Source organism: Balaenoptera ricei, chromosome 15 (assembly GCF_028023285.1).
Source record: "Balaenoptera ricei isolate mBalRic1 chromosome 15, mBalRic1.hap2, whole genome shotgun sequence".
NCBI lineage: Eukaryota > Metazoa > Chordata > Mammalia > Artiodactyla > Balaenopteridae > Balaenoptera > Balaenoptera ricei.
In genome coordinates this window covers 89,053,726-89,077,718 of record NC_082653.1, presented here as the reverse complement: position 1 = coordinate 89,077,718, position 23,993 = coordinate 89,053,726, and the positions used below count along the sequence as shown (strand labels likewise).

The window sequence follows — 23,993 nt, the reverse complement described above, 5'->3', positions numbered from 1 at the left end:
GAGGTCTGTGTGTCTGGGACCCGGGCGCTGGCGGCCGTGGAGGGGGCAGAGCGCGGGCACCGGGGCTGCAGGACGGAGGGAGGGTCGGCCTCCCTAACCGCCCAGCCGGTTCATTCTCTCGGGACAAGCAGCCCCGCGGCCGGCGGCGCTAAGGCAGAAGCACACGCTTCACGCCTGTGGCGTTTCCCACGTGCCGTGACACGTGATGGCACAGCCACCCAGGCCCCGCCCCATGTCTGCCCGGGGACCACGGGCACTTCGCGTGGCACCACCGAGCCGGACCTGGCCACAGCTCCTGCCCTCCTGGGGGACCAACACCCCGCCTGTGCCTGGAGTCCCGGCTCCAGCGCTGAGTGGGAGGCCGGGGTGACGTGTGTGCCCATGACAGGGCCCGGCTCAGGCTTCTGCACCTGCAGGGGCGCCCCACCCGGAGGAGGGGGAAGGGAGGGAGGTGGGCGACTCGAGGGAGGGGAGGAAGAAAGGGAGAGAGGAAGGGCCACCAGGCTGGGGAGTCAGCGGCCCCTGGCCGTCTGCTCAGGCTCCTCTGCTGGCCCGACTGGGAGGGGGCGGTCTGTGCGGGCCACCGCCACCCGCGGGACCTCTCCCTGATGCCAGTAATGACGTAACTGTCTCTCGGCTCCAAACCCACCGCTCATCCTCTGCCTGCGCAAGTGGAGATGGGCCCTTCAAGATGTTTCCTTCCCAGACGGAACAAAGTTACACAGAAGATGCTGGACACACGGGGTGGGGAGGAGGGGGCTTCCTTCCCAGCACGGGCAAGCAGCCCTCTCTGGTGCCCACGTCCACAGTGCCCCCCCGTGGTTCTGCAGCGCACCGCTTCCCAGAAGTCTGCTGGCGCGTCTCCCGTGACCTCCCTGCTGCCCGTGTGCCCCTACGCTCCCTGGGCTCGGCCCGGCCCCTCACGTCTGCTCCTGTGCTGTCTCCAGAGGGCTCTCGCTCTCGCTACGGTCAAGCAGTCTTTATAATAAAGAACACCGCCGCACTGGCCCCAGTTCGGTTACTGTGTCGTTCCACCCGCGTCGCGCCCTGGCCAACTCATCTGCCCTGGAAGACCTCGCTCCTCCCAGGGTCTCAAGGTCCCTCCTGAGCTGCCAGAGGGTTTGGGAGGGAAGGACCACCTCAGGCCTGGCTCCCTCACTGCTGCGTTGGTGACGTGGAGGAGCTGGGCATCGGCCCGAAGCGCCCCCTCCCCCGAGCCCAGGGCTCTGACCAGGGTCAGCTCGACCCTGTGGTCCGCCGGGCCCCAGAAGCGGCTCGGGTGTCTGGAGCATCGGACTGGCTTCGGATGGGCTGCCCGGGCCCACGGGGGGCAAAGGGCACCCGGCTGGAGGCCTGGGGGGTGTGCGGCCCCACGGAAATCCACAACGGGCAGAGGAGGCTCCCAGACACACCAGGACCACGTGAATGACGACCGAGTGACCACGCGGGCCCCCGGCCCCTCCCAGAAACGCCTCCCCAGGAGGCAGGGACCCACAGATAGAGCACCTGCGTGATTTTGGCGAGCAGGGGAAGTGAGAGGTCAGAGGTCAGCGGGAGGGAGCGCAGGCCCCGGGGGCTGAGGGCCGGGCCCGACCCTCTCAAGGGGGTGCTGCACCGCGGGCGGCTCCCATGAGCACGCGGCTCTCGGCGCCGTGAGGTCAGGGACGAAGGATGTTCCTACGACCCAGACGGGTGAGAGGCAGGTACAGGCGCTGGGCCCCCGGGGAGCGCGGGGCGGGGCCGTCTGAGCTGCTGAGTGGGTCCGCTGCCCCTCCCCAGGACCTCCGTCTTCAGAGCACTCCCCCGAGTGACAGCAGGGCCCGCAGGCGCCTCTCTTGGCTGCCTTGTACGGCCGTGTTCACCATGGAACATATCACCTCAGCTGCAGGTGGAAGGTGCCGGGACGGGACCAGGTGTCAACGAGGGGCCTGCTGGCCACCCCTGTACCCCCCACCTCCTGAACACAGCCCAGGGCCAGGGTCAGGGGAGGCCGCCAGGCAGCTCCCTCCGCCGGTGCGCAGGCTGGGCCTCCCCTCCCGCTGGGCTCCACGTGGCCCCCGCCGGCCAGCCAACGGTGGCCCCTGCAGGGCGAGGAAGGCAACCGGATTTCCCTGGGCGGGGAGGGAGGCACTGAATCGAAGGCGTGTTTCCTACAGGGAGGCGGGCAGACCTTAACAGGAGCAGGCCCCCACGAGGAAGGGACGGCGCACTCGCAGATCCCAGCAGAGCCGAAGGAGGGCTGCTCCCGGGGGCTCCGGCAGGCCCAGCACAAGGCCCGAGGCTCCCCAGGGCACCCGTCCCGGTTACGGCCTGTGCCCCCCTTTGTGCCAGAGCAGGCTCCGGCTGGGGCTGGGGGAATAGCCCCAGTCCATCCAGCAGGTGGGAAGGTGGGAGCCCTGCCCGGGCCCAGCGGGGCCCCAGGCTTGGGAGAGACGTGGGGTAGCGTCTGATGTTCTGCCACAGCCTCGTGGGCTTCAGAGACAGCAGGGGGAGCGGGAAGGGGGAGCGGGAGGGGGACGGAGGCAAGGAGGAGGGGGAGGCCCGAACCCTGGGCTGCCTGTGCAGCTGACTCATCGGTGCTCAGCCCGGTCCAGGAATCTGGAAGATTCCGCTTCATACAGAGCCAGGGCAGCTGGGCAGCTCCTCCTTCCCGGAAGACAGGGCTCTGAAATGCCCCTCTGTCTCCACGGTGCCCCTCCCAGCCTATCGCTGGGTTCACACACGTCCTCAGGCCCCTCTGCCCTTCCAGAATCCTCTGCAGGGCCCCCAGAAACTCTGTTCCTGAACCGGCTCCAAGCCACCAACCCCAACCCTTGGCTGGATCTCGAGGATTCCACGAAAGAACACAGGTTCCTGGAGGGACATGTGGGGTGTGTGCGACGTGTGACGATAGCGATGGTGGTGACAGCAACAGTGCTGATGGTGGCAACGATGGTGGGGGGGTGACGTGGATGGTGATGTGGGGGGGGGGTGACGTGGTTGGTGGTGGTGGTGACGTGGATGGTGATGTGGGGGGTGACGTGGTTGGTGATGTGGGGGGGGGTGACGTGGATGGTGATGTGGGGTGGTGACGTGGATGGTGATGTGGGGGGGTGACGTGGTTGGTGGTGGTGGTGACATGGATGGTGACGGTGGTGACGTCGGTGGGGGTGGTGACGTCGGTGGGGTGACGAGGTTGACAGTGGCGGTGAGATGCCATCTTCAGCACATGGCCCGTGAGTCTTTCATGGTGGCTCCAAGGCCATGATTTTGTCAGGCGGTCACAACACTACGAGGGGCAGGTGAGTGAGACTCTTTACCTGCATTTTGTTGATCTGAGATGGAGGCTCAGGGGTAGCCTTGCCCAAACGCCCGCAAGTACTGACCTGTCACCGCTGACCCCGACGCTTGAAGCTGCGCTTCCGGGTGCCAGACGCCCAGGCGGGGAGCAGGCGGCTCCCCTGGCCCCACAGACACACCGCGGAGGCTGCGACCACCCGCCCCCCGGGGCCCTGAGCCCCCGGCCCGCGTCCGCCTGCCCGCATCCCTCCGGGGCCGCGCACCTGCACAGGTAGTCCAAGGCCAGCGCGGCCCCCGAGCGCCTGGCTGCCGGGCTCTGGGCCACGGGGACGCCCGCTTCCTGCAGCCGCCTCCGGGCCTCTTTCTTCCGCTCCTTCTTCAGCTTCCTCTCCAGGACCCGCTGCTCCTCCGGGGACGCAGCTCCCTGGAAGCAAGGGGACCGCCATCAGGGCTTCGGGAGCAGGTGCCACCGCGGCTCCCTGGACCCCGCGGCCCACGCTGGGCCCCTCGACCCGGGATCCCGGGGGAAGTCCTGCGGGGTGGGGCGGGTGCTGCACGCGCCCGCCGAGGACCCCCCCCAGGCTCCAGGGGCAGCAGGAGGTGCCTGGGAGAGTCTCTCTGGGGCTGAGCGGGAAGGAGGTGCTGGAACCTGTGATGCGATCCCCCACCCCCACCCCGCAAACCAAACAAGAGCGGAGTCCAAGGTCTCCTGAGCTCCCCAGAGGCCGGACCCAGCGAGTTCACTGTGATGCAGGCCGGGAGCCCTGGGGACCCGGCCACGGCCCCAGCACTTCCAGGGAGGCCTCTGGCGCTGGCCCCGCACACCCAGCGTCCACAGCCCCCATCCCGGAGAGCAAGGCACAGCGGGACCCCCTCTCGTGCCCCGGCAGGCAGGCCGTCATAAATGCCAATCCCTGACAACCTCTGTGTTCCCACTCCACTCCCGCTCCTTCCGGAATCTTCTAAAACAAAAGAGCTGCTTTCCCCAGCTCCTCCTTCTCCTTAAACCATCTGGGATTTACCTGCCGTGGAGCTTCAGGGCTGTACCGGGTGACTCCTGGCAGCCCTGACATGGGACACACAGCCCACCTGCCCAGGAGGTGCCTCCGGATGGGGCTCAGGGCTCCTTTCTTGGGGAGGAGTGGTGACCTGCCGCCTTGCACAAGTGCTCTGTGCAGACCTGACCCACACTGCACCGTAGCCGGGCGGAGAGGCAGGGAGACAGTGAGGGGGAGAGGGAGGGGGAGGGGGAGGGGGAGGGGGAGGGGGAGAGGGAGGGGAGAGGGAGGGGAGGGGGAGAGGGAGGGGGAGGGGGAGGGGGAGAGGCAGGGGGAGGGTGAGGGGGGAGAGGGAGGGGGAGAGGGAGGGGGAGAGGCAGGGGGACGGTGAGAGGGAGAGGAAGAGGGAGGGGGAGAGGCAGGGGGATGGCGAGGGGGGAGAGGGAGAGGGAGAGGCGGGGGACGGTGAGGGGGGAGGGGGAGGGAGAGGGAGAGGCAGGGGGACAGTGAGGGGGACAGGCAGGAGGCTGGAACAGCCTGGAGGACGGGGCAGCAGGGGCTCTGACCACACAGCTGCCCGAGGGGTGTGTGTTTGCTGTAAAAATCACAACCATGCCTAAAACACCAACGCCAGTCACAGACTTCCGCTGACAGGGAATAAAATCAGATTTTTAAAATAGGGTATTCTTCACTGGAGTAACACTGGCTCATAACGTTATGTAAATTTCTACTTCTGCGGACCCGACAGCGTGCTCACGACCAAACCTTCAGTTTCCATCTGTCACCCTGGGGTTGAGCCTCTAACTTGCCCCGCCCTCCCCCGTCCCTCCTCTCTGGTAGCCATCACCCCGACCTCTGTATCTTCGGTTTGCCCGCTTGTGTCTTAGATTCCACGTGAGTGAAATCACACTGTCTGACTTATTCCAGCACTACTACACCCGCCAGGCCCTTCCACGTTGTCACAAATCCGAAGTGGGGTGCGCTGGGGTCTAGCAGACACACCCCCTGGCTCACAGAGAAGCTGGCACTAAAAGCGGCAGGCCAGCCCTGCCCCTCTGAGCCACGCAGGGGGGCATCGCACCGGCCACCAGGCCCTAAGTCCTGGGGAAGGGTCAGGGCTGGGGACTGGCCAACACTGACCCCCAAGGGAGGCCAGCAGGTTGGGCAGGTCTGGGAAGGGAATGGAAGGGTCAGAGGCATCTGCCCCCAGGGTGGACGCCCCTCGCCCCCCACCATGGCTCCCGCTGTCACTAGGACACGGTGGCGTCCTCCAAACCCAGGTCCGGGCCCCTGCCGCCCAACCCCCTCTGACCCTATGGGGCGCTGGCTGCCCCCCGAGGCTGGAGGAGCCCGGTCACGCAGGAGACGGGAGCCAGGTCCCGCTCCCTGAGGGCTCTTGGGTGCTCTGCGGGCCCACTGATGGCCCGAGGTGCCACTGTCCCCACAGAAGGGCACAGGAAGGAGGCTGGAGGGGGACATGGCCAGGGCTCTAGTGTGGGCCTGGGAGGGAGGGGACGTGGACCCCGGCAGTCCCATGGAGGGGGGCACCTGAAGGGTCCAACCGCCTCTCCTGGGGCTGCTGGAACGTCCAGCGTTAAGGACCTCGGTCTTGTATTAGGCACGGACTCTGGAAACTACAAAAAGGGCTTCTTTCAATCACTCTCGCTTTGGCCGGTGGCGCCCCTGACGTGGCAGCGGTGGGAACCCACACTCCGTGGCCCCCGAGCGGAGCTGTTCGGAGCCATGGGGCCCGGGGGCCGGGCCGGGGGCCGGGGGCCAGGCAGGACACGGGGGCGCGGCAGCCAGGGGAGCGGGGGGCCCGGGGCAAATGCTGAGCTAACTGCACTCTCAAGAGAAGCTGGAAACACATGTTTACAGGTGAATCTCCTAAACTTTAAATGCTGGCGATTCCAATTAAACAACATAGGCTACCGGGCCAAACCCTGGTGTGGACCGCGTGAGGAAGCCAGCACCTCTGACCCCCTGGGCTCTGCACACCTGCCCAAGCCCCAGGGACGGTCCCCCTGTGGGACCTGCATCCTTTTCCTAAACTCACTCAGGCCTGGGGGCCCCTGCCCCTCCCGCTGGTACTGCTGGCGGGGGGACAGCCCGCAAAAACACCAAGACCATCTGGAAGGAACGCAGGAGTCAACAACCGCAGCCTGGGCGGGCCCTTCCGGGGACCAAGTTTCAGGGGAAGGAGAAGCCTCACCCCCAGAAAGCCCTGCGGACCGTGGCCACCCCGGGACTCGCTGCAGGCCAGGCCCACTCCTGGGGAAGGCCTGGGGCCAGCAGGGTCAGTGCTGGAACACAGACCCCGTCCCCCCAGCTTCGCACGACCACGGGGAGCTGACCGCTGGTGTCTCCTCGGAAGCGCCACACCGCGCTGCCGCTCCAGACAAAACACAGGACCTCGCACGAAGTGAGGTGAAAACTTACATTTCAGCAATGTATCCCCCTCTCCAGTTAGAGCTCTTGAGGGTTATGTTTCAAAGGGCACAAAAACAAGTCAACCTGTGTGGCAGAGCTCTGGCAGGATGTGCACCCAAGCTGATCAGCCAAGGCCGCCCTGGAGGGCCATGGAGGACCGTGGTGGAGCCTGGAGGAGCCTGGAGGGCCCTGGAGGTCCAGGCACGAATTGCGTCCATGCATGAAGGTCTGCGTGTACCGTATTAAGTAACGCAGCACATGGGTGATCAGAGATGCATTTAGCACTTAAATCCTTACCGGCTTCTGGGCAACGTAGGCACTGAGTACATCCAGGAAATGCACTAAATAAACAACGAAATAAAAGGAAACGTGCTGACTTCTTACGGGAATAGCGACACAGAGAAAACACAACTACACGAAGGAAACATCCAGCCCCGTGACTCTGGGCAAGAGACCGAGCAGAAACGGCATGACCTCGATTTGGAAAGGTTTCCACAGGCTCAGTTCAGGCAGAGAACCCTCTGATTTGAAGGAGGACAGGCTCGGGTCCTTCAGGCCAGGAGGCCCATCAGCCCTTGTCCACAAGCAGGGCGCCTGGACCCCTGGAGGGCCTCGTGCTCTGGCCACCGGCCCTGCCCTGACCCCGAGACAGGCGGTGTCACCGGTCACACCCCAGCCAGAACCAGAAAATGGAAACCCACAACCCTTCCCCCATAGGAGGACCCCGGGGAGCCCAGGGGGTCCTGCAACTTCAAGGCACTGGAAGCAGCAACAGAATGTGCAGGGGGACCCCCTCTCCCTCCGTGACCCCTTGACCCCTTGAAGCGAGGCTGGCACCGACCGCTGGCACCACAGACGGGCCTTCAGTCCCCGGTTCCTTCGTTGAGGACTGGCCAGGAATGCAGATAAAAACGGGACACTCTGGAAGGACGGTCACCGTGGGACCGCTGCCACCACGGGAGGACCCCTTGCCTCGCACCTCCCCAGCCGCTTCCGTGATGGGGACAGGCCTGCCCTGCCCCTGCCGGTGACACTACAGGGGTGGGGGATTGGGGCCAAGACTCAGGGAGTAGCACCAGAGCCTCGGTTCCTGGCCTGCGGGCACGGGGCCATCAGGAGACACTGTCAGGGCAGGCGTCCCGCAACGCTCCATCGACGGGGCACAAGAGGCCCCCCCCGTCCCCACTGCCTTGTGAGGGCGTCCCAGGTTCCAGACGGGCCTCTCTTCCAGCCACCTTTTTCCTTCCCTCCAGTCTCAAGGAGCAAAGTCTTCATCTATGAACCGAGGCTGACCCGGGAGGGTGGGGCAGGCCCAGCACAGACCCGGGAGGGCACAGAGGGGCCCGTCTGCTAGATAGGTCGGTTCTCCTTCTCTGGGGCTCCCAGGCACCCCAACCATGTGTCAGGCTTTCAGGTGAGGCTTTCTCGAGTTCTGTGTGCATTTGGAGACGGGCGGTCCTGGGGCCCCCTCTGTCCCAGTGTGGTTCCCCCCAGGGCCTCTCAGGCCCCACTCTGGGCAGGGCACCTAGACCACCACGACCTCCCCGACCTCCCCACCTCCCCGACCTCCCGCGTGGGCTCCCACTGGCCTGGCTCGGACCTTCTAGTCAGCTCCCGCCCAGGGCTCTGAACTGGATTTGCCCGGAGGCCCCAACGCACAGGAAGGGGTGGGGGTGGGGGGTCTGGCTCTCCACGCTGGGGGTCACAGGTCTGGGGAGGAGCCAAGGAAGGAAGGGTCAGCTGGGGTGGCCTGAAACGGGCCGTGTTTGGGGGGCCCCTGCTGCCTCATGCTCACGGGTTACACCACACAGCTGCGGGGGACAGGGTAGCCCGGGCGGGGGTCTCCTGCCTGCAGACCCTCTGGTCCTCCCCCAGCTCAGGACTCAGGAGGGGCAGGAGCGCGTGGGGCCAGGCAATTCTGAGCCCCGTGCTGCCGGGCCTCCGAGCTCAGGCCCCGAGCCAGGTCCTGCTCAGCTGGGGGGCGTGGGGGGGAGAGGGAAGGGGACGACTGACTGCGGGCTCTCTCTAGAAGCTCTCAGGGGAGTGACCCTGACACCAGCAGAGGTGGGGGAGCGCCGGGGGCGTGGGCTCAGAGGGGCCAACCCGGTGGGGAGAGGGCAGTGACCGTCACCCACGTGCTCCTCAGAAGCCTACTTCAAAGAGCATCAAGCTCAGCGTCGGGGTCCAGCTTCCCTTCCATCACCCGCAAGTGCCATTGGGCAGCGGTGGCCGCGCAGGTGCTCTGATGACGAACCTGGGCTCGGCTGGAGCCAGCAGTGCAGGGACCACCCCCCGGGTGGAACTTCCAGGCCGGGGTCGGGGGTCGGGGGTCAGGGGGGGCTGCTCCTTGCTGACCACCGACACACGGGGACAGGGTCATCGGCCAGCCTGCTGACAGCAGAGGCCGGGGTGGGGCCCCTAAGCCACCCACTCTGTCCAGGCGAAACCCATCAACCACAGAATTAGGGGACTAGAAAGGTGTACGTTAAAAATCCTTGCCAATGAAACATGAGCCTGAACCAGGGATGAGCTGTAAGGCGTGACCTGACCCCAGGGTGAAGGCTGGGTTTAGGGTCAAAGTGACCCTGAGGTGGCGGGGGCAGGGGCCCGGGCAGCACGAGCAGTCCCGTCACTCGGCTCAGCTGTTTGTCCACAGGCCGGACAGCGTCCCCAAGGGCACGGCGACTCTCCCGAGGTGGTCAGAGCGCAGGTCCCGCCAGGCACCCCCCGCAGAGCGACCCCTAACCACAGGTCTCTGTCCAAACACCGCCGAGGCCAGGAGCACCGGCTCCTCTCCCGGAAGTCCCATGGAGCCGGCTGAACCTTGGAGCGACGGGAGCTCAGGGGTGGAAGGGAGGGCACCTAAGAGGAAGCTGGTCCCAGACTTGGCGCCTCCCCAGGCCACACAGCTCCCTCTTCCTTCCGCTTCTGAAGCCAGGCATCCGTGGGCAGGACGCCCAGTCCCCGCCTGCAGCTCCTTGGAGACACTGCTTCAGCTTGAAAACTAAACCTTAATCAGAAGCATTACTGCAATTATTAAAAGTCAAAAAGGAAACTCATGGTAGCCAATCAATTCCTTTTTCCTTTCCTGAAAATGATGAAGGACAAAAGAGGGAGTGTTTCCTACAATATTTTAATAAAACTTCGTGTTTTGAAATAACTAGACGGCAACTTGAAGGCAACACAGACGCCATGAGCCTTCCCCCGCCCCTCCTCCCCGCCCCAGCTTCCCTGCAGAACAAGAGCAGAAACACACAGGAGACACTAAGATTTCAGTTACAAATCGTTAAATTCTTTAAACGCTCATTCCCCCAACCTGTGAGTGATGCTGAGTTTCCTCTGCTAATTGAGAAATAGAAACAGTGATGTGTACCCTCTTCATTTTATTTGCAGTACTCTGATTAAAACTAGAACAATTCCAGGGAGTTCCCTGGTGGCCTAGCGGTTAAGATTCTGGGCTTTCATTGCTGCGGCCCTGGCTCAATCCCCGGTCAGGGAACTGAGATCCCACAAGCCTTGCAGCTTGGCCAAAAAAAACAACCCAATTCCAAACAACTTCAGAAAGCGTGCACACGACGCGGGAGGCTGCTCTGATCAACCCCGTGAGCGGCTGGGCCGGGGAAGCAGGGACGCTGCGAGCGCTGTGGGCCGTGGGTGGCGGGCCCGGTGCCCTGCAGAGCTGCCGGTGCCGGTGCTGAGGCAGACACGGGCTCTGGCCTCAAGGAGCGCACGGCCGGAGGTAAGTGAGCTCCTGGAGGACAGGGACGGCGGCTGCCCCGGGCTGAGCGGCCGTTCAGAGCAGGGCACAGCTCCTCCATCCAGATGCTGCAGAGACCAGACGTTTTCAAATGCGTGAACCAGGATACACAAGCACAGGGGCCCACGCTGAAACAGATACCAGATCACAAAATACAGCCTCCGCGCTTCATTACCGCACCCAGGGTAGATCCACGTGAGGTGACACTGAGAGGTCCCCGTATACTACATGAAGCCTGGCCCCGCCCCCCACCCCCCACCCCCCCAGGGCCAGTGTCATCTGCTGTCAACACGCACAGCACAAGGAAACGCTCAACTCCACTGGGTCCCAGAATCAGTGAGACGGAGCCCTCACAAGAACCCTGCCCAGCGCCGCCCCGCCCGCAGCCCTGGGCTCTACCACCACACGGCACCTGGGAGGAAGGCCGTCCCTTCCCCAGCCCATCACCCCCGCGCCCCCTTCCATGTGGGCCTTGGACGATATGACGGAACCGCCAGACCCTCTTGGCCAGAGACACGCGGATCCCGCCGGGGCCCAGCTCCTGGGTTACAGAGGAAGAGGTGAGGGTTTCGAGGGGTGGGGGGTCGCCACGGCCACGGCCATGGCCCAGGCGGGGGGCTGTGCCACCGAGGGACGGTGGCCCCTCGCAGACAGGCCAGGGCTCTGGGGAAGGTCTTCTGCATCAACCTTTTCAAACCCCGTGGCCTTGGCTGCCAGCAGGACCTGCCCCCAACCTGGGCTGGAGACACTGGCCCTTGTCAGAGACCAGCATCAGAACAAAAACTGAGCACGGCTGCACGCTCAGTGGGCCGGGGGCATCAGCGACGAGAAGACTTAACTTTCATTCTACTTCTCTTGTAACCCAAGGATTAAAATGAACGTTTGTTACGTGCCAACGTGCACTTGAAAAGCCAGAAGACACACGAAACACAGATCAGGGTGCCGAAGCCAGAGAGTAGATGACCAGCCTTATAAAACTCTCTCAAGGTCCCCCACAGTTTCAGCCTGGATGACGGCAGGACTCCTGGCTCTCCCAAGGCCGTGCTGTGATCAGCTTCTCATCTCCTCTGGACTCGGGTCCCGGCCAGCAAGGACAGCCTCTCCGCAAGGCCCACACCTGCAAGATGGGGGGGGGGGGGGGGGCGGACCCCCTCTGGCCTGTGGACAGCAGGAGGCGTGGTTTAACTGCCCTGAGACAGGAACTGTGTTTACAGAGATCAGATTCGTTTCTGGAAGCAGAAAGTCCTGAGATATTTACTCATTTTACCTTTTCACAGGCTGTCCATCCGTTCCTGCCCTTGGATGGACAATGGAGCAAAGCCAGGTTACAGCTTCAGGGGAGAGCTGGGACGGGGGAGATCCCTCGGCTCCCTTCAGAGGCTGCGGTCTAGGGAGGAGCCGGGGGGGGGGGGGGGAGAGCCCGCAGGGACACGTGGTCAAAGGAGAGCCAAAGCCAGCAGGTGCACGGGCAGGTCAGCACCGGCACGCGAGGCCCAGGGCCTGGACGCGGGAACCTGGTGCACCCAGCACCTCCCCCACCGGGCGCCGTGTCAACAAGCCCAGGCCTGGGGCCTCGGGGGACGCAGGCCTGCGGGGGCAGGGGGAGAAGCACCCGGCTCAGGTGTAACACGGGCACCCACAGGCTGGGGGCGGGGGCAGGCCCTCGTGCTCAGTGCTGCTGAGGTGCGGCACGGAGACCTCAGACCACGCGGCACAGGGGGCAGGACAGAGAAGAGGCAGCACATTCCATCAGGGAGAGCTCCAGCCCACCAGGAAGGAAGCTGCTAAGAGGGCCACACGATCTGCTCCTCTGGCAGCATTTGCATTTCCAGAGCAGCTACCCTGCTTCCCCGATGAGCCCCGGGGCGGGGGTGGGCTGAGGGGGTCCAGCGATTCTTCTTACCAGGCATTTATGGGGGCTGGCTCTCGTTGGCTGACTTTTAGCAGGAACCTGGCTCCTACACACCCAGTCTTTAAGGCCTCCTGAGGACAGGAAGAGGCTGCCACCCGCCCCCCCGCCACTGCCCACTGGAGACCTTCATTCACAGCCCCAAGGTCTCCCACCAGCAGGCCCAGGACAGTGGCCCGGGCCAGGACCCCACACCCCCTCCCAGCTGCAGAGGGGGCACAGGCCTTTCTGGCCCCCAGATCCCAAGGGCCGCCCGCTCTCACTGCTTCCCAGAATCTCGGCTAAGCTTTTGGGTTGATCTCGCCCATATCCAGGGAGCAAACAGGCCCTGGCTGGCTGGCCTCTGCAGGAGCTCTGATGTCCACGCGTAGGACCTGCCCGTGGGCCCTCCTTGGTTCTAGGCAGGAGGATGATTTACAACCCTCCCCATCGCTTTCGCTGCTGAGAGGCCAACACAGGCCTGGGGCCCAGCTGTGCTCTGCACGGTCAACAGCCTAACGTGGACTGTCCCGGTATCAGCAGGCAAAGGTCACGCAGGGTCTGCTCCGTGTATTCAGAGAAGCTGCCCCCGCTCTGCAGGCCCCGCCACGCCCACCTCCTCCCTACAAGAAGCTGCTTTTCTTTATCTTTGGAAACGCGTGACTGACCAGGAGTTCAGGCTGCATTTTGTGTTTAACCTGGAAATGCAGTTCCGGGAGATGGACAGCCAGCGTGGCCAGAGCTGAGTGGAACATCAAGCGTACGAACTGCGAGTCTAGATATAACGTTTAACACACCGAGAGCGTAACTTCCAACAACTTCTGAAAGATTAGCGGACAGTCGTTCCTAATTTGACGGTACTGATCTTGCCATTTTAATGAAAATCAGATTCTGAACGTATGAAAAACATACCACAAGACCACAAAGACCTCTCTCTCCCCCATACTCGAGGAGGGCCTGGGGCGCCAGGCTTCCCACAGCGTCCGACGCTGCTTCCCTCAAAGCAAAAACAATCCCACTTTTGCTCAAGATTTTCAATTACGTTTTCACCCCGTGTCAACCCAGCAGACTCTGGCCTGTCCTCTTCCCCAGCGGCTTCTGTGCCTTGCGTCCTCGGGAGGGAAAACTGGACGACCGGGCACAGAGCGGATACACCCGTTTGGGGCCGCGTCCTAACCCACCTCGACCGCGGGCCTTACAGGGGCCCAGCTGCCCTCCAGCCCCGCAGGCACCGGGCTGCAGGCTCTTCAGGCAACAAAACAAAACAAAACATGTTAGTGGCTCCAAAAGAAGGAAACAGGAAAATCCAAAGGCTCCGTTAAACGTGCACGTAGTACCTCACGATGTCAGCTCCATCCGCTGTTAAGTGTAATTTCCAAAATCATTTCATCACACTAGGAAACTACTGATGGGCTTCTTCCCCCCACACTTCGTAAGAATTCCTGAGTGTAACAATGAATTAAAAAACTAAACACTCACATCGCCAAGTAAAGAGTTACGCATACCCAGGTAATTAACAAGCAAAATGGTAGATGCCCTGGTGGGTTCCGCCCCCAAGTCCTGACACTCAATGCGCTCTGCGGCGGTGGACCTCGCAGGGCTAAGGCCTCCGGCTACAAAGGCCCCGAAGGCGGGTCGCCAACGGTGATGACAGCCCAGCCTGGGGGAGGCGGCAGCGACGTGGTCCAGACCACTCCCCGCTCCTACAGAGAGAAGGTGGGGCCGGCAGAGCCCAGGAGACTGGCGTGGGTCCCGGGACGCAAGAAGCAGCCCACGGTCGGCGGGCACCCGAGGCCTCGCCCGGGGAGAGGGAGGCGCGTCGCGTCGAGTCGCGTCTCAGAGCCCCGGCCCCACGCAGCCTGTCCGCGGTTCGGGACCCCGGGCCCGGAGGGCGGGGCGCTCCGGACCCTGTCGTCTGGAAGCGGGACTAGGCGGGCCGGGCCCCTCCTCCTCCTCCCCGCCCCTCCCCCGGTTTCGGGTCTCCAGGGCGCCGCCGAGCCCCCGCCCCGCCCTGCAGGACGGACCCCCGCGCCCCCCAGCCCCCACGGCCCGCTCCTGGCCCGGCGCACTGACCTCCACGTCCCAGGCCGCCAGGTGTGCCCGGGACCGCGGCACCTCCCGGCCGCCGCAGCACCCGCGCACTGCGCATGTCAGGCCGGCTAGGCTCGGCTGGAACCAGATCCAGCCGGCTGGGCGGTGACGCAAGCGCGCGGCTGGGCGTATGGGCGGGACTCCTGGCGGGGCGGGGTCAGGCGGTGGGCGGGGTCGGCCCTGCACGGGGGTTGGGGGGCGCGGACCACCCCTCCCCCCCAGGCCGTGTGGGCGGCGGCTGCCGCGAGGCCCCGGGCGGGGGGGGAGGAGGGGGAGGGGGAGGGACCTCCGGGCCAGGGGAAGGCCCAGCCCAGGGCTCCGAGCACTTCCCGGCCCACAGCTCGGCCGCCGAGTGGCAGACGCTGAGCCCCCGCCCAGGGGTCTGCCTGTGGCTCTCCTCACGGCGCAGTGGCCCGGGCTCCCTGGCAGGTCCCCACAGGCGAGGCAGGAAAACCACGCGGTGCAGTTAACACGGACGCGTCTGCCGACCACAGGCTCGGTCCCCACCCCCCATCTCCACCCCCTGCAGCCGGGGAACCTGGCCTGCTGGCTCCTCCCAGGGCGTCTGCGCATGCGCTCCCCCTGCCTGGAGCGCTCACTTCCGAGCGCCTGTCAACCCTCAGCTTCGGGGAAGCCCTCTCTGCCTCACCCGCTGAACACCCCCTAGCGCTCCACCCCCCAAACTGTGAGCGCCACAAGCATAAGGCCGGGTCTGCCCACCGGAGGCGCTGACATCACCCAGCAAAAAGCAGGTGATCAATAAAGGCCCACGGAGTAAATGAATGAAGGTGTCCTTACCCTAAGACAAAACTGCAAATCGATTTTTATAGTCGGAGGAAAACCACACTCCCGCAGCCGGAGCCTGCTGAGCCCGCCCAAGGCCTGCAGCAGGCTCTGGAGGCGGGGCTGGTTTCGGGGGGGCTGCTCTGGCAGCCTGGCGTGAGGACACGCTGTCCCCCGGCTGCTGAGGCCCTGCGCTGGCTGGCGGGTGTGGGTGTCCCAGCTTCCCAGCCCGATAAGGATCTCCCAAGGTCCCAGAGCCAAGCCTGCATCTTTCTGTGCTTTTCCTCTTGGCCATTTCCCCAGCACCCAAGGCTGGTCCGCACACAGAGGCTCGCTCAGGAGTGCTGCTAGGGGCAGGGACAGGGACAGGGGCAGGGACAGGGGCAGGCACGAGGCGGGGGCCAGAGCTGGGTGGGGGAGGAGAGTGGAGGGCAGGGCGGGGCGGGCCCACCACCACAGTCTCACCTCTGTGACCCCGTTTAAGCCCCGGGACGCTGGCGTCAGCATCGTCACTTTACAGATAAGGAAACCGAGACTCAGAAATGCTAACACCAACGGTTTCAAGATTCGAAGCCACAAGCCAGTTTCGTGGAATGGACTCCACTTGAGGTCTTCCGAGTCACAGAGGATCTGCGTGCTGATTTCCCAGTGCATTTCCTGTGGCAGCCCTGCAACCCAAGAACCCCCAATCTGGTTTCTTCACGTACTGTTCTGGTGACTCTAACGGGCCACCGTGGGAGACTGGACAAAGGAGAGAGCAGGAGGGGCAGAGCTGGCCTGGGGCAGGGTGAGGGTGGGACACCGCACGCGGGGACACGCAGCCCAGAGGGAGCTTCGTGCCCACTGCTCGTCTCACGCTCCCAGCCGCCCTGTTGCCTGCACCGTGCAGACGAGGTAAAGGGTGTGAAATGGGCCGGGATCCAGCTCCTTCCCAGGCCCTTCTCTGCCCAGGGACCCGCCTGCAGGATGCACTCTGTCCCCGCAAGGCCTCCCACGGAAGCAGGTGGAGCCCACCCCCAGAAGCTGCTGCTGGGCTGTGCTGCCCCCGGTTGTCTGTCCCGGGCCTGTGTCAGAGGGCAGCAGGCACGGGGCCACTCAGTGCACCCTGGGGCTCCCTGTAGGGACCGAGGAGAAAAGGCGCTTGGTCCAGCCCTGAGGGCCTCTGTGGCCAGAGTCCAGCTGGTGGAGTGGGACGGTGTGGCCTGCTGCGTGACCCCGGCAGCAGCACTGGGTCTACCCTGAGGGGCCACAGAGGCCCTCGAACCCCAGGCAACTTGGCTCAGCAGCTCCCGGTCAGGAAGAGCGGGTACATGACAGACCTGGATGCATTCCACATACATTTGTTAAGCAACATCTTCACGTGAGATATTCTTCTAAGTGCTAAGCTTACTGTGGGGAACGCCTGCTACCACAAAGCATGTTCCAGTGCCCCCAGAACTCATGTATCATAATCCTACCGCCCACGCCGTGATGGCACTAGGAGGTGGGGCCTTTGGGAGGTAATTAGATCATGAGGATGGGGGCCCCGTGAAGGGGATCATTGCCTTCATAAGAGAGGGCACTGGCTGTCACTAAAGAGAGCTCCTCACCCCTCCACCATGTGAGGACACAGCAAGGAGAACCGGGAAGAGAACCCACCAGACACCAAAACTGCCAGTGCCTTGATCTTGGACTTCCAGCCTCCAGAACCATGAGAAATAAATGTGTTACCTATAAGCCACCCAGCCTATGGCATTTTGTGATAGCAGCCTGAACTAAGACCCCCTGCCATAGTTAGACTGCCTTGAGAGGCTATAATACTAAGGAGGAAAATTAGGGACAACAGACAGAGAGTCGGTTGACTTAACGTTTTGTAATTTAAAATGGCTGGAGGAGGACGGAGGTCAAGGAAACAGCGTCAGGACAGTGACACCTGAGACCCAGAGGTGAGGGCACAGCCGTGGATATTTGGGAGAGAGGTGGTCCAGGCAAAGGGAGCAGGCACCCACATCCCGGGGAGGGGGCACAAAGGCCCACGTGAAGCAGAGGAGAAGCCAGGATGGCTGGGGGTGTGGGGGGCAGAGTAGAACAACTCTGCCGAGCTGGTGTTCTAGAAGAATGAAATTGCCACCAAACCCTCCCCCGAGGAAGTAAGAACAAGCTCTCAAAACCAGCACCCCAAGATCATGGGGATCATTCTGAGTCATTCAGCGAAGAATAAATATGTCCGACGCAGACATTATTAGCCGGAACGTCTGGCTGATCAGCGTGCCCAGAGTTCCAGGGCACGCCACCTCCCGCGAACCAACCACTGGTGAAAGCACAGGAAGTGCTGCAGGGGGTTTGGAACACCCGCCTGGATGCCGACGTCTGCTCGCAGCCCCCAGAGCTCCCGCACAAACCCCTTCCCTCACACGTGGCCCCGCCAGTGGGTCAGGCCCTGCTTGGAAGCATCTGGCGGGTGGAAATCGTGAGTGTGCGTGTGAGGAAGGGGGGAGCCCCAGCCCCAGGGGAGCAGGGTCTGCCGTCGGCCACAAGCAAGAGGAAGCAAAGTGCTGCTGAAGGCCTTGGTGCAGCCGGCCCGCCAGCCCCTCCAGAGACGGCCATCGCAGGGCCTGGCTGTCACTAAAGCGACGGCAGGCCTGACTCCAGAACCTTATGTCCAAGCCCAGATGGTTTCGCTGGAATTCTATTCAACACTTAAAGAAGAATTAACACCAATTTTATATGAGCTCTTCCAGAAACTGGAAGCAAAGGAACCATTTCCCAGTTTGCTCTATGAGGCCAGTGTTACCTTGTTACCAAAGCCAGACAAAAATAGTACGAAGGGAAAAAGAATGAAAGGAAAAGAAAAATATAGACCAAAATCTCTCATAAATATAAATGCAAAAATCCTACTCAGCAACGTATAAAAAAAATTATACACCATGACCAAGTAGAGTTTATTCCACAGACGCAAGCCTGGTTCAGTATTCAAGAATCAATCTAATAAACCCGTCATATCAACAGGCTAAAGAAGAAGTATCACATGACCATATCAACTGATGCAGAAAAAGCGTGTGACAAAATTCAAAACTCATTCATGATATACATTCTCAGAAAACTAGTAATAGAGGAGAGCTTCCTCAACTTGGTACGTAACATGTAAAACTGCCCCCTCCCCCCACCAGATTGGGAACAAGGTGAGGCGATCCACCCTCACCACTGCTATTCAACACAGCACTAGATGTTCCAGCCAGGGCAAGAAAGCAAGAAAGTGCAATCGAAGGCACTCGGATTGGAAAGGAAGAAATACAACTGTCTATATTTACAGATGGCATGATGGTCAACATAGAAGAGCCCAAGGAATTGACACACTTTTTCCCTGTGTATGTCTTATTACTGCAGCACCGTTTGTTGAAAAGACTCTCCACTGAATTACATTTACACCTCTGCCGAAAATCAAGTTGCTGATGTGGGACAGTTTCTGGGGTCTCTATTCAGATCTGTGTCTCTCCCTCCATTAACACCACACTGTTGTTTGTTTTTGCTTACCACTAATAAACAGAGATTTATTTGGAAATTTCTAAACCTGCCATAAGTGGCGCTTGCCAAGCCCTAGGCCCACCCTCCTTACCAAACTCCAAGGAGCAACGACAGTCCTCCCACCTCTCCCCCTTCACCTCCCCCCGCCTTCCACCAAGCATGCCCACCCACACCTCAGGCCACGCCAGAGAACTAGAGTGCAGTCTCCCTCTAGGAGGCATTACCCCTGGGCCCAAGAGCCTGGGTGGCAGCCCTCCGGCATCGCAGGAGATGATGGCGGCCAGAGGTGCTTGCATAGGGTTAGGAAAGAGAATAAGGAAGGAGGCACCTGAAAAACCCCAACTTACCCCTGAACAAAAAAAGTGGCTCCTGCATGGAAAAACCTGCTCCATGAAGAGTGCAAATGCCCAAAGGATAGGGAAAACCAGCAGCAAGGCTGGGCTGGTAGGAATGGCACCACACTGCCATGTTAAATTTCAGTTTCAGCGTTCACGGCTAACGCACAGAAATACAGTTGACTTTTGTATGTTGATCTCGCGTCCTGAAATCTGCTGCACACCTCAGTGATGGCCATCCGTCCGAGGCAGAGGGAGCAAGGCCACGGGTGGGGGACCAGCCTGCACGAATGTCCGGCATCTATAGCCTCGGCCCTGGGCCCGCGCTTTTCTGTGCAGGGGAACCTGCCAGACCCACCCCCCATCATTTCCACAGGTCACGTGGGGTAAAAATCCACACCCCCACCCACCCTCCTCTGAGTCCTCGGGCAGGATCCTGGCATGGGGCAGACTGCCTTCCCCATATGGCTCGGCCAGACCTGGGCCTGGGACCCTTCACTGTAGTGGGGACGGTGCCCTGGCTTCTGGGGCCACGCCTGACTGGCAGGTGGCCAGCAGACTCCGGGATGCCCCCAGCGCGCGCTGCTGAGAGGAAACCCCGGGCCATGTGCCCCTCCGGGGACCCCGCTCCTGCTCTCCAGGAAGCACTGTGTCACGTGCACTATTTTTTTAAATTAAGTAATTAGTTTAACTAATTTATTTTTGGCTGTGTTGGGTCTTCATTGCTGCATGAAGGCTTTCTCTAGTTGCAGCGATCAGGGGCTACTCTTCGTTGCGGCGCGCGTGCTTCTCATTGCGGTGGCTTCTCTTGTTGCGGAGCACGGGCTCTAGGTGCGCGTGCTTCAGTAGTTGTGGCGCCCGGGCTTAGCTGCTCCACGGCATGTGGGATCTTCCCGGACCAGGGCTCGAACCCAAGTTCCCCGCATTAGCAGGCGGATTCTTAACCACTGCGCCACCAGGGAAGCCCCACGTGCACTATTTTTAACGTCGATTAAAGGTTTGGGAAGAGAAAAAATAAACTCCCGGAATAAGAACTCTGGTTCTTTCCCCTCCTAACCCCAGCTTCGAGGTGCCTGCACGCGAGGTCCTAACCGGCAGCAGCAGCACTCAATCTGGCAGCGACTGATGGGCTCCCTCGAGGGACAGGGCGTGACAGAGGCTCCCCACTAACCGTCAGCAAGACAGCGAGTCCGGCTTTGTGAACCCCCTTCTGCAGGAGGAGTGGAGGGGTGAGCGCATATGGGGTAGGACGCAGGTCCCAGCAGGCGGCCCCGGGACGTGCTCAGGCCCACCGCCCTCCCTCTTTTCTCCTCTTTCTGTTATTAAGGGAAGTGTGGTGAACCCCTGTGTCCAATGGTGTGGCCCATCTCCCCCTCCTCCCCTCACCTCCAGACATCTCATCATTTCTTCACACGCACCTGGAACACTTCAGCGTATGGCTCTGATGTGATCCGTATGTTTTATACCACACACACACGCAGTACACACAAATAAAAGCACACATGACTACAGCGGAACAGCTTTTTCTAAGTAACGGAGTATTGTCATTGATTGCGTTATTTGGAAGCCGGACCGTGAGCTCTTCTTGGCTAAAAGTGTGGCCGAAAAGTTTCATCAGCAGAGTTGGGTGACGTGCCACGGTCTCCCCTGACTCTGGGGAGCGCTGACTTGACTCCTTGGGAAGGAGCCTCTGAGGCTGCACCGCGGAGGCCGGCCTCCCGAAGTCAGACGACGACTCGGCATCTCACGGGCTCCCACCGTCAACTGCCTCCACATCCTCGGCTCTGAGGGAAGATCCAGCTTCGAGAAAACCACCGAGCGGACGTGGCCCTGTAGCCACGCTGGCTCTACCCCTCCAGGACCGCTCAGACGGCCACGGGGAAACCCGCCCTATCCGAGCGGGGGAGCACCCTGGGGCCCACGGGCAGGGCTGCACAAAGGCTGAGGCGCTGTGCCCACCGCAGAGGATGGACTGATCCCTGCTCCTCAGAACAGGGAGCATGAGGGGCCACCAAAGCCCACCGACCTGGTACTGACCTGGGCTCCAGCCCATGACCGTGGCAGGACCCTGTGCAGGTCAGTTCCTCGCGGGGCCTTGGTCTCCCCACCTGCAAAGCGGAGCTGCCAAAGCGTCCCCGGGAGCTGGGAGGCGCCCTGATGAGGCTGCCGGGCCGCACGGAGCCCCAGCTGTCTGCTCTGGTCGGGGGTCTGTTATCCCCTGGAGCCCGGCCTCTCTAAACCGGGCCTGGTGGCCACTGGGAATCCCACTCAAGTGCAGGAAATCACTCCGTAAAGACTGTGGCACAAGGCCAGCGATCGGGGCCCCTTCCCAGGTCCCACGGGCACCATGGCACCGTGGGCGACCTTGCCCACGACCACCCGACTCGCCCTGCACCCTCGTGCGGTGCGGAGAATAAGCAGGCTCAGCGCCGGTTTCTCTCGGACACCAGAGCCGACGTGGCTGAACAGCCGGGGCCGCGACGAACCTCCATTAAGCACATGGCGGGTTAACCTACAATCCCCGAGACGATCCGCGCTGCTGCTGCTGGGTGAGGGGCGCCCAGGCGCGAAGCCCCCGCGTGCCCGGGCACCCCCGTACGCGTGCCCCGTAGCGGGGATGGGGGCCTGCCCTCGTCTCCCGACCCGCGGCTGGAGCGGCCGTGCGAGAGCCGGGGCAGCCGGGCTGGCGAGGCGTGTGGAGAAGGAGCAGGGCGAGGCGGCGCGGTGCCGGAACCGCAGTGGACAGCGGGGCCCTCCGCGCAGGGTGCGTCCACAGGGCCATGTCCTCGCCGCTGCCGCCGGCTCGGACGCGGAGGAGACACAGCCCGGCTCGTGGCCCACCCGCTGGGGTCGGTGGTCCTTCGCACACGGAGACCAGGATGAGAAGACGGCCACGGGGCAGGGGAGGGCAGGCCGCTGCCGGGCGAGCGTCGGGACACCTGAGAGCCGGAGGGGCCTCCCGCACCCCCCAGCCGGCTGCCATCAGGCGGCCGCCCAGGGGCTCTCGGGAGGGGCCGCATTTTCCAGACGTAAGAAGCACCACGAAGGCTGCGCCGGGGCCGCTAGGCGTGTGGGGCGCTCGTCGGCCTCAGGCTAGACAGAGGCCCGGGACCAGGTCTCCGAGCGTGGCTGAGGCCGTGGCTTGGGCCCCGGTGGCCCTCCTCCAGGCTGGCCCAGCTGCACCCCTGCCGACTCCCGGCGTCCCTGGTGCTCCCCGTCGGGGACCAGAGCCCCGGCTCACAGCCTGCCTCGCGCCGGCCTGGGGCTCCTGGAGGGCGGGCCCCGTCAGCGTGCTGACCTCTCAGAGCCACTGGTCTCCCCCAGGCCAGGAAAGGCGCATCTCGGGCAGGGCTGACACCGGGTGCCGCTCCACTGCCCTCCTGGAGTCTGGGTGGCCCCCGCTCCAGGCCCTGCACGCCGAGGGCAGGGACCTGTCACACACCCACCCCGGGCGCTTCTCACGTTAATAATGGGGAGGATCTGCTTCCACGGAGGACAGAAGGGGTGCCGGCAGAGGCCGAGTAGGATGGGATTTAGAAAGGGGGGGGGGGGGCAGTGAGGCAACTGCACTGACAAGGGTGACGACCCAGGATGACCACACAGAAACCACGGGCCCAGCTGTCAACTGACGTCCACCCCCGGCCCCTCCAGGGTGGGACTCGTGTTCTCACCAGGCCCTCATGCTTCCTTATCAAAATCAACTACCGGGACCTGAGCAACACAACTTACAGTAACAGAACCACAGAGACATCAAAACACATAACCTCACTACAAGCCACACTCACAAGAACTAACAAGGGAACTTTAAACGTTCCTTGCCCTTGACCCACGTTTCACATAGAATCACATTTCTTCGTAGGTGTGAAACTCCTAAAAAGGTGCATCTCCTAAAGGTGCATAACTCCTAAAAAGAAAAACCCACCTGCCTTGTCAGTGAGGGCAGCCGTCACCCTCGCCGCCCCCGAGGGAAGGACCAAGTGCGGCCCCCGCAGCAGGTGACCCTCGAGTCCCTGACCAGCAGTCCAGCGCCCCCGGCGTGGGATTGACTGCCGCTCGAGGACAACCAGAAAGACTGGCCGAGTCTCAAGACTGGTGAGCAGTCTACATCCACGGAGAGGCGTGTCCGTGAGCCCAGCAGAGCACCGGCCGGAGTCTCTGCTCCACAGAGTGTGGCACAGTTAGGGCACCAGCCTTGTGAACACGGCGTGTGCAGCTACAAAGGTAGAGGCCTGGGGCCCAGCAGCACTTGACCGCTCCTTGGGGGCCTTCACCAGAAACAGCAGGGGAGGCCGACTCCACGCGGTTTTCAAAAGTCAACACTAGACGATGCAGTTGGAAACCCAGGAACCAGGACCAGCTTCCCACTCCTCCCGCCCCCAGGACGGTACAGCTGTCCCTGCAGACACCTGGGTCTTGCACAGGAGTTGGCCTGAGCTCTGGGAGCAGCTAGCAGCAGGCCACAGAGCTGGGGCCCCGCAGAGCGTGTTTACATTCCCCAGCTAGAGAACGCTGATCTGGGCTCAGCTGGAGGGTGGGTCCACTTTGAAGATCCCCCGACACACACAGACTCTGCCATTCTCCCTGGCCCGGGCCTGCTTGGTGGAGGAAGTTTTTCTCTGCAGATAAAGCAGTGGGGTGACCCGAGGGCTAAGGGGCCGGGACGGAGCCGAACGCCTGCTTTTTCCCAGTTACGACCAGCAGCTGACCAGGCGGGGAGCACCCCGTGGGCAGAGCCCACGTTCCAGGGCCACGTTCCAGAGGGTGAGCCTTGCCGAGCCTGGCGTTCCAGGGACTCTGACCAGGAATCCTGGGGTCCTGGGCCTTTCAAACAAGTAGACAACAACACGTCTTAGGCAGATCGCTAGGACGACCCAAAGTCCCAAGCCCTAGATCTAGAAAGCAGAGACCACCTGAGTGCAAATTCTGGC

The 23,993-nt window shown here is 62.5% G+C and overlaps 1 protein-coding gene across 6 annotated transcripts in view; it reads right to left on the bottom strand.

Moving 5' to 3' along the window:
- Nucleotides 1–23,993, bottom strand: part of C15H7orf50 (chromosome 15 C7orf50 homolog) — a 102,294-nt gene that overhangs the window by 10,574 nt on the left and 67,727 nt on the right. For all 6 annotated transcript variants that reach the window (XM_059898469.1, XM_059898471.1, XM_059898470.1 and 3 more), the window contains exon 3: nt 3,543–3,703. In XM_059898469.1, coding sequence (XP_059754452.1) covers nt 3,543–3,703 — 161 coding nt within the window. The remainder of the gene's footprint in view (nt 1–3,542; nt 3,704–23,993) is intronic.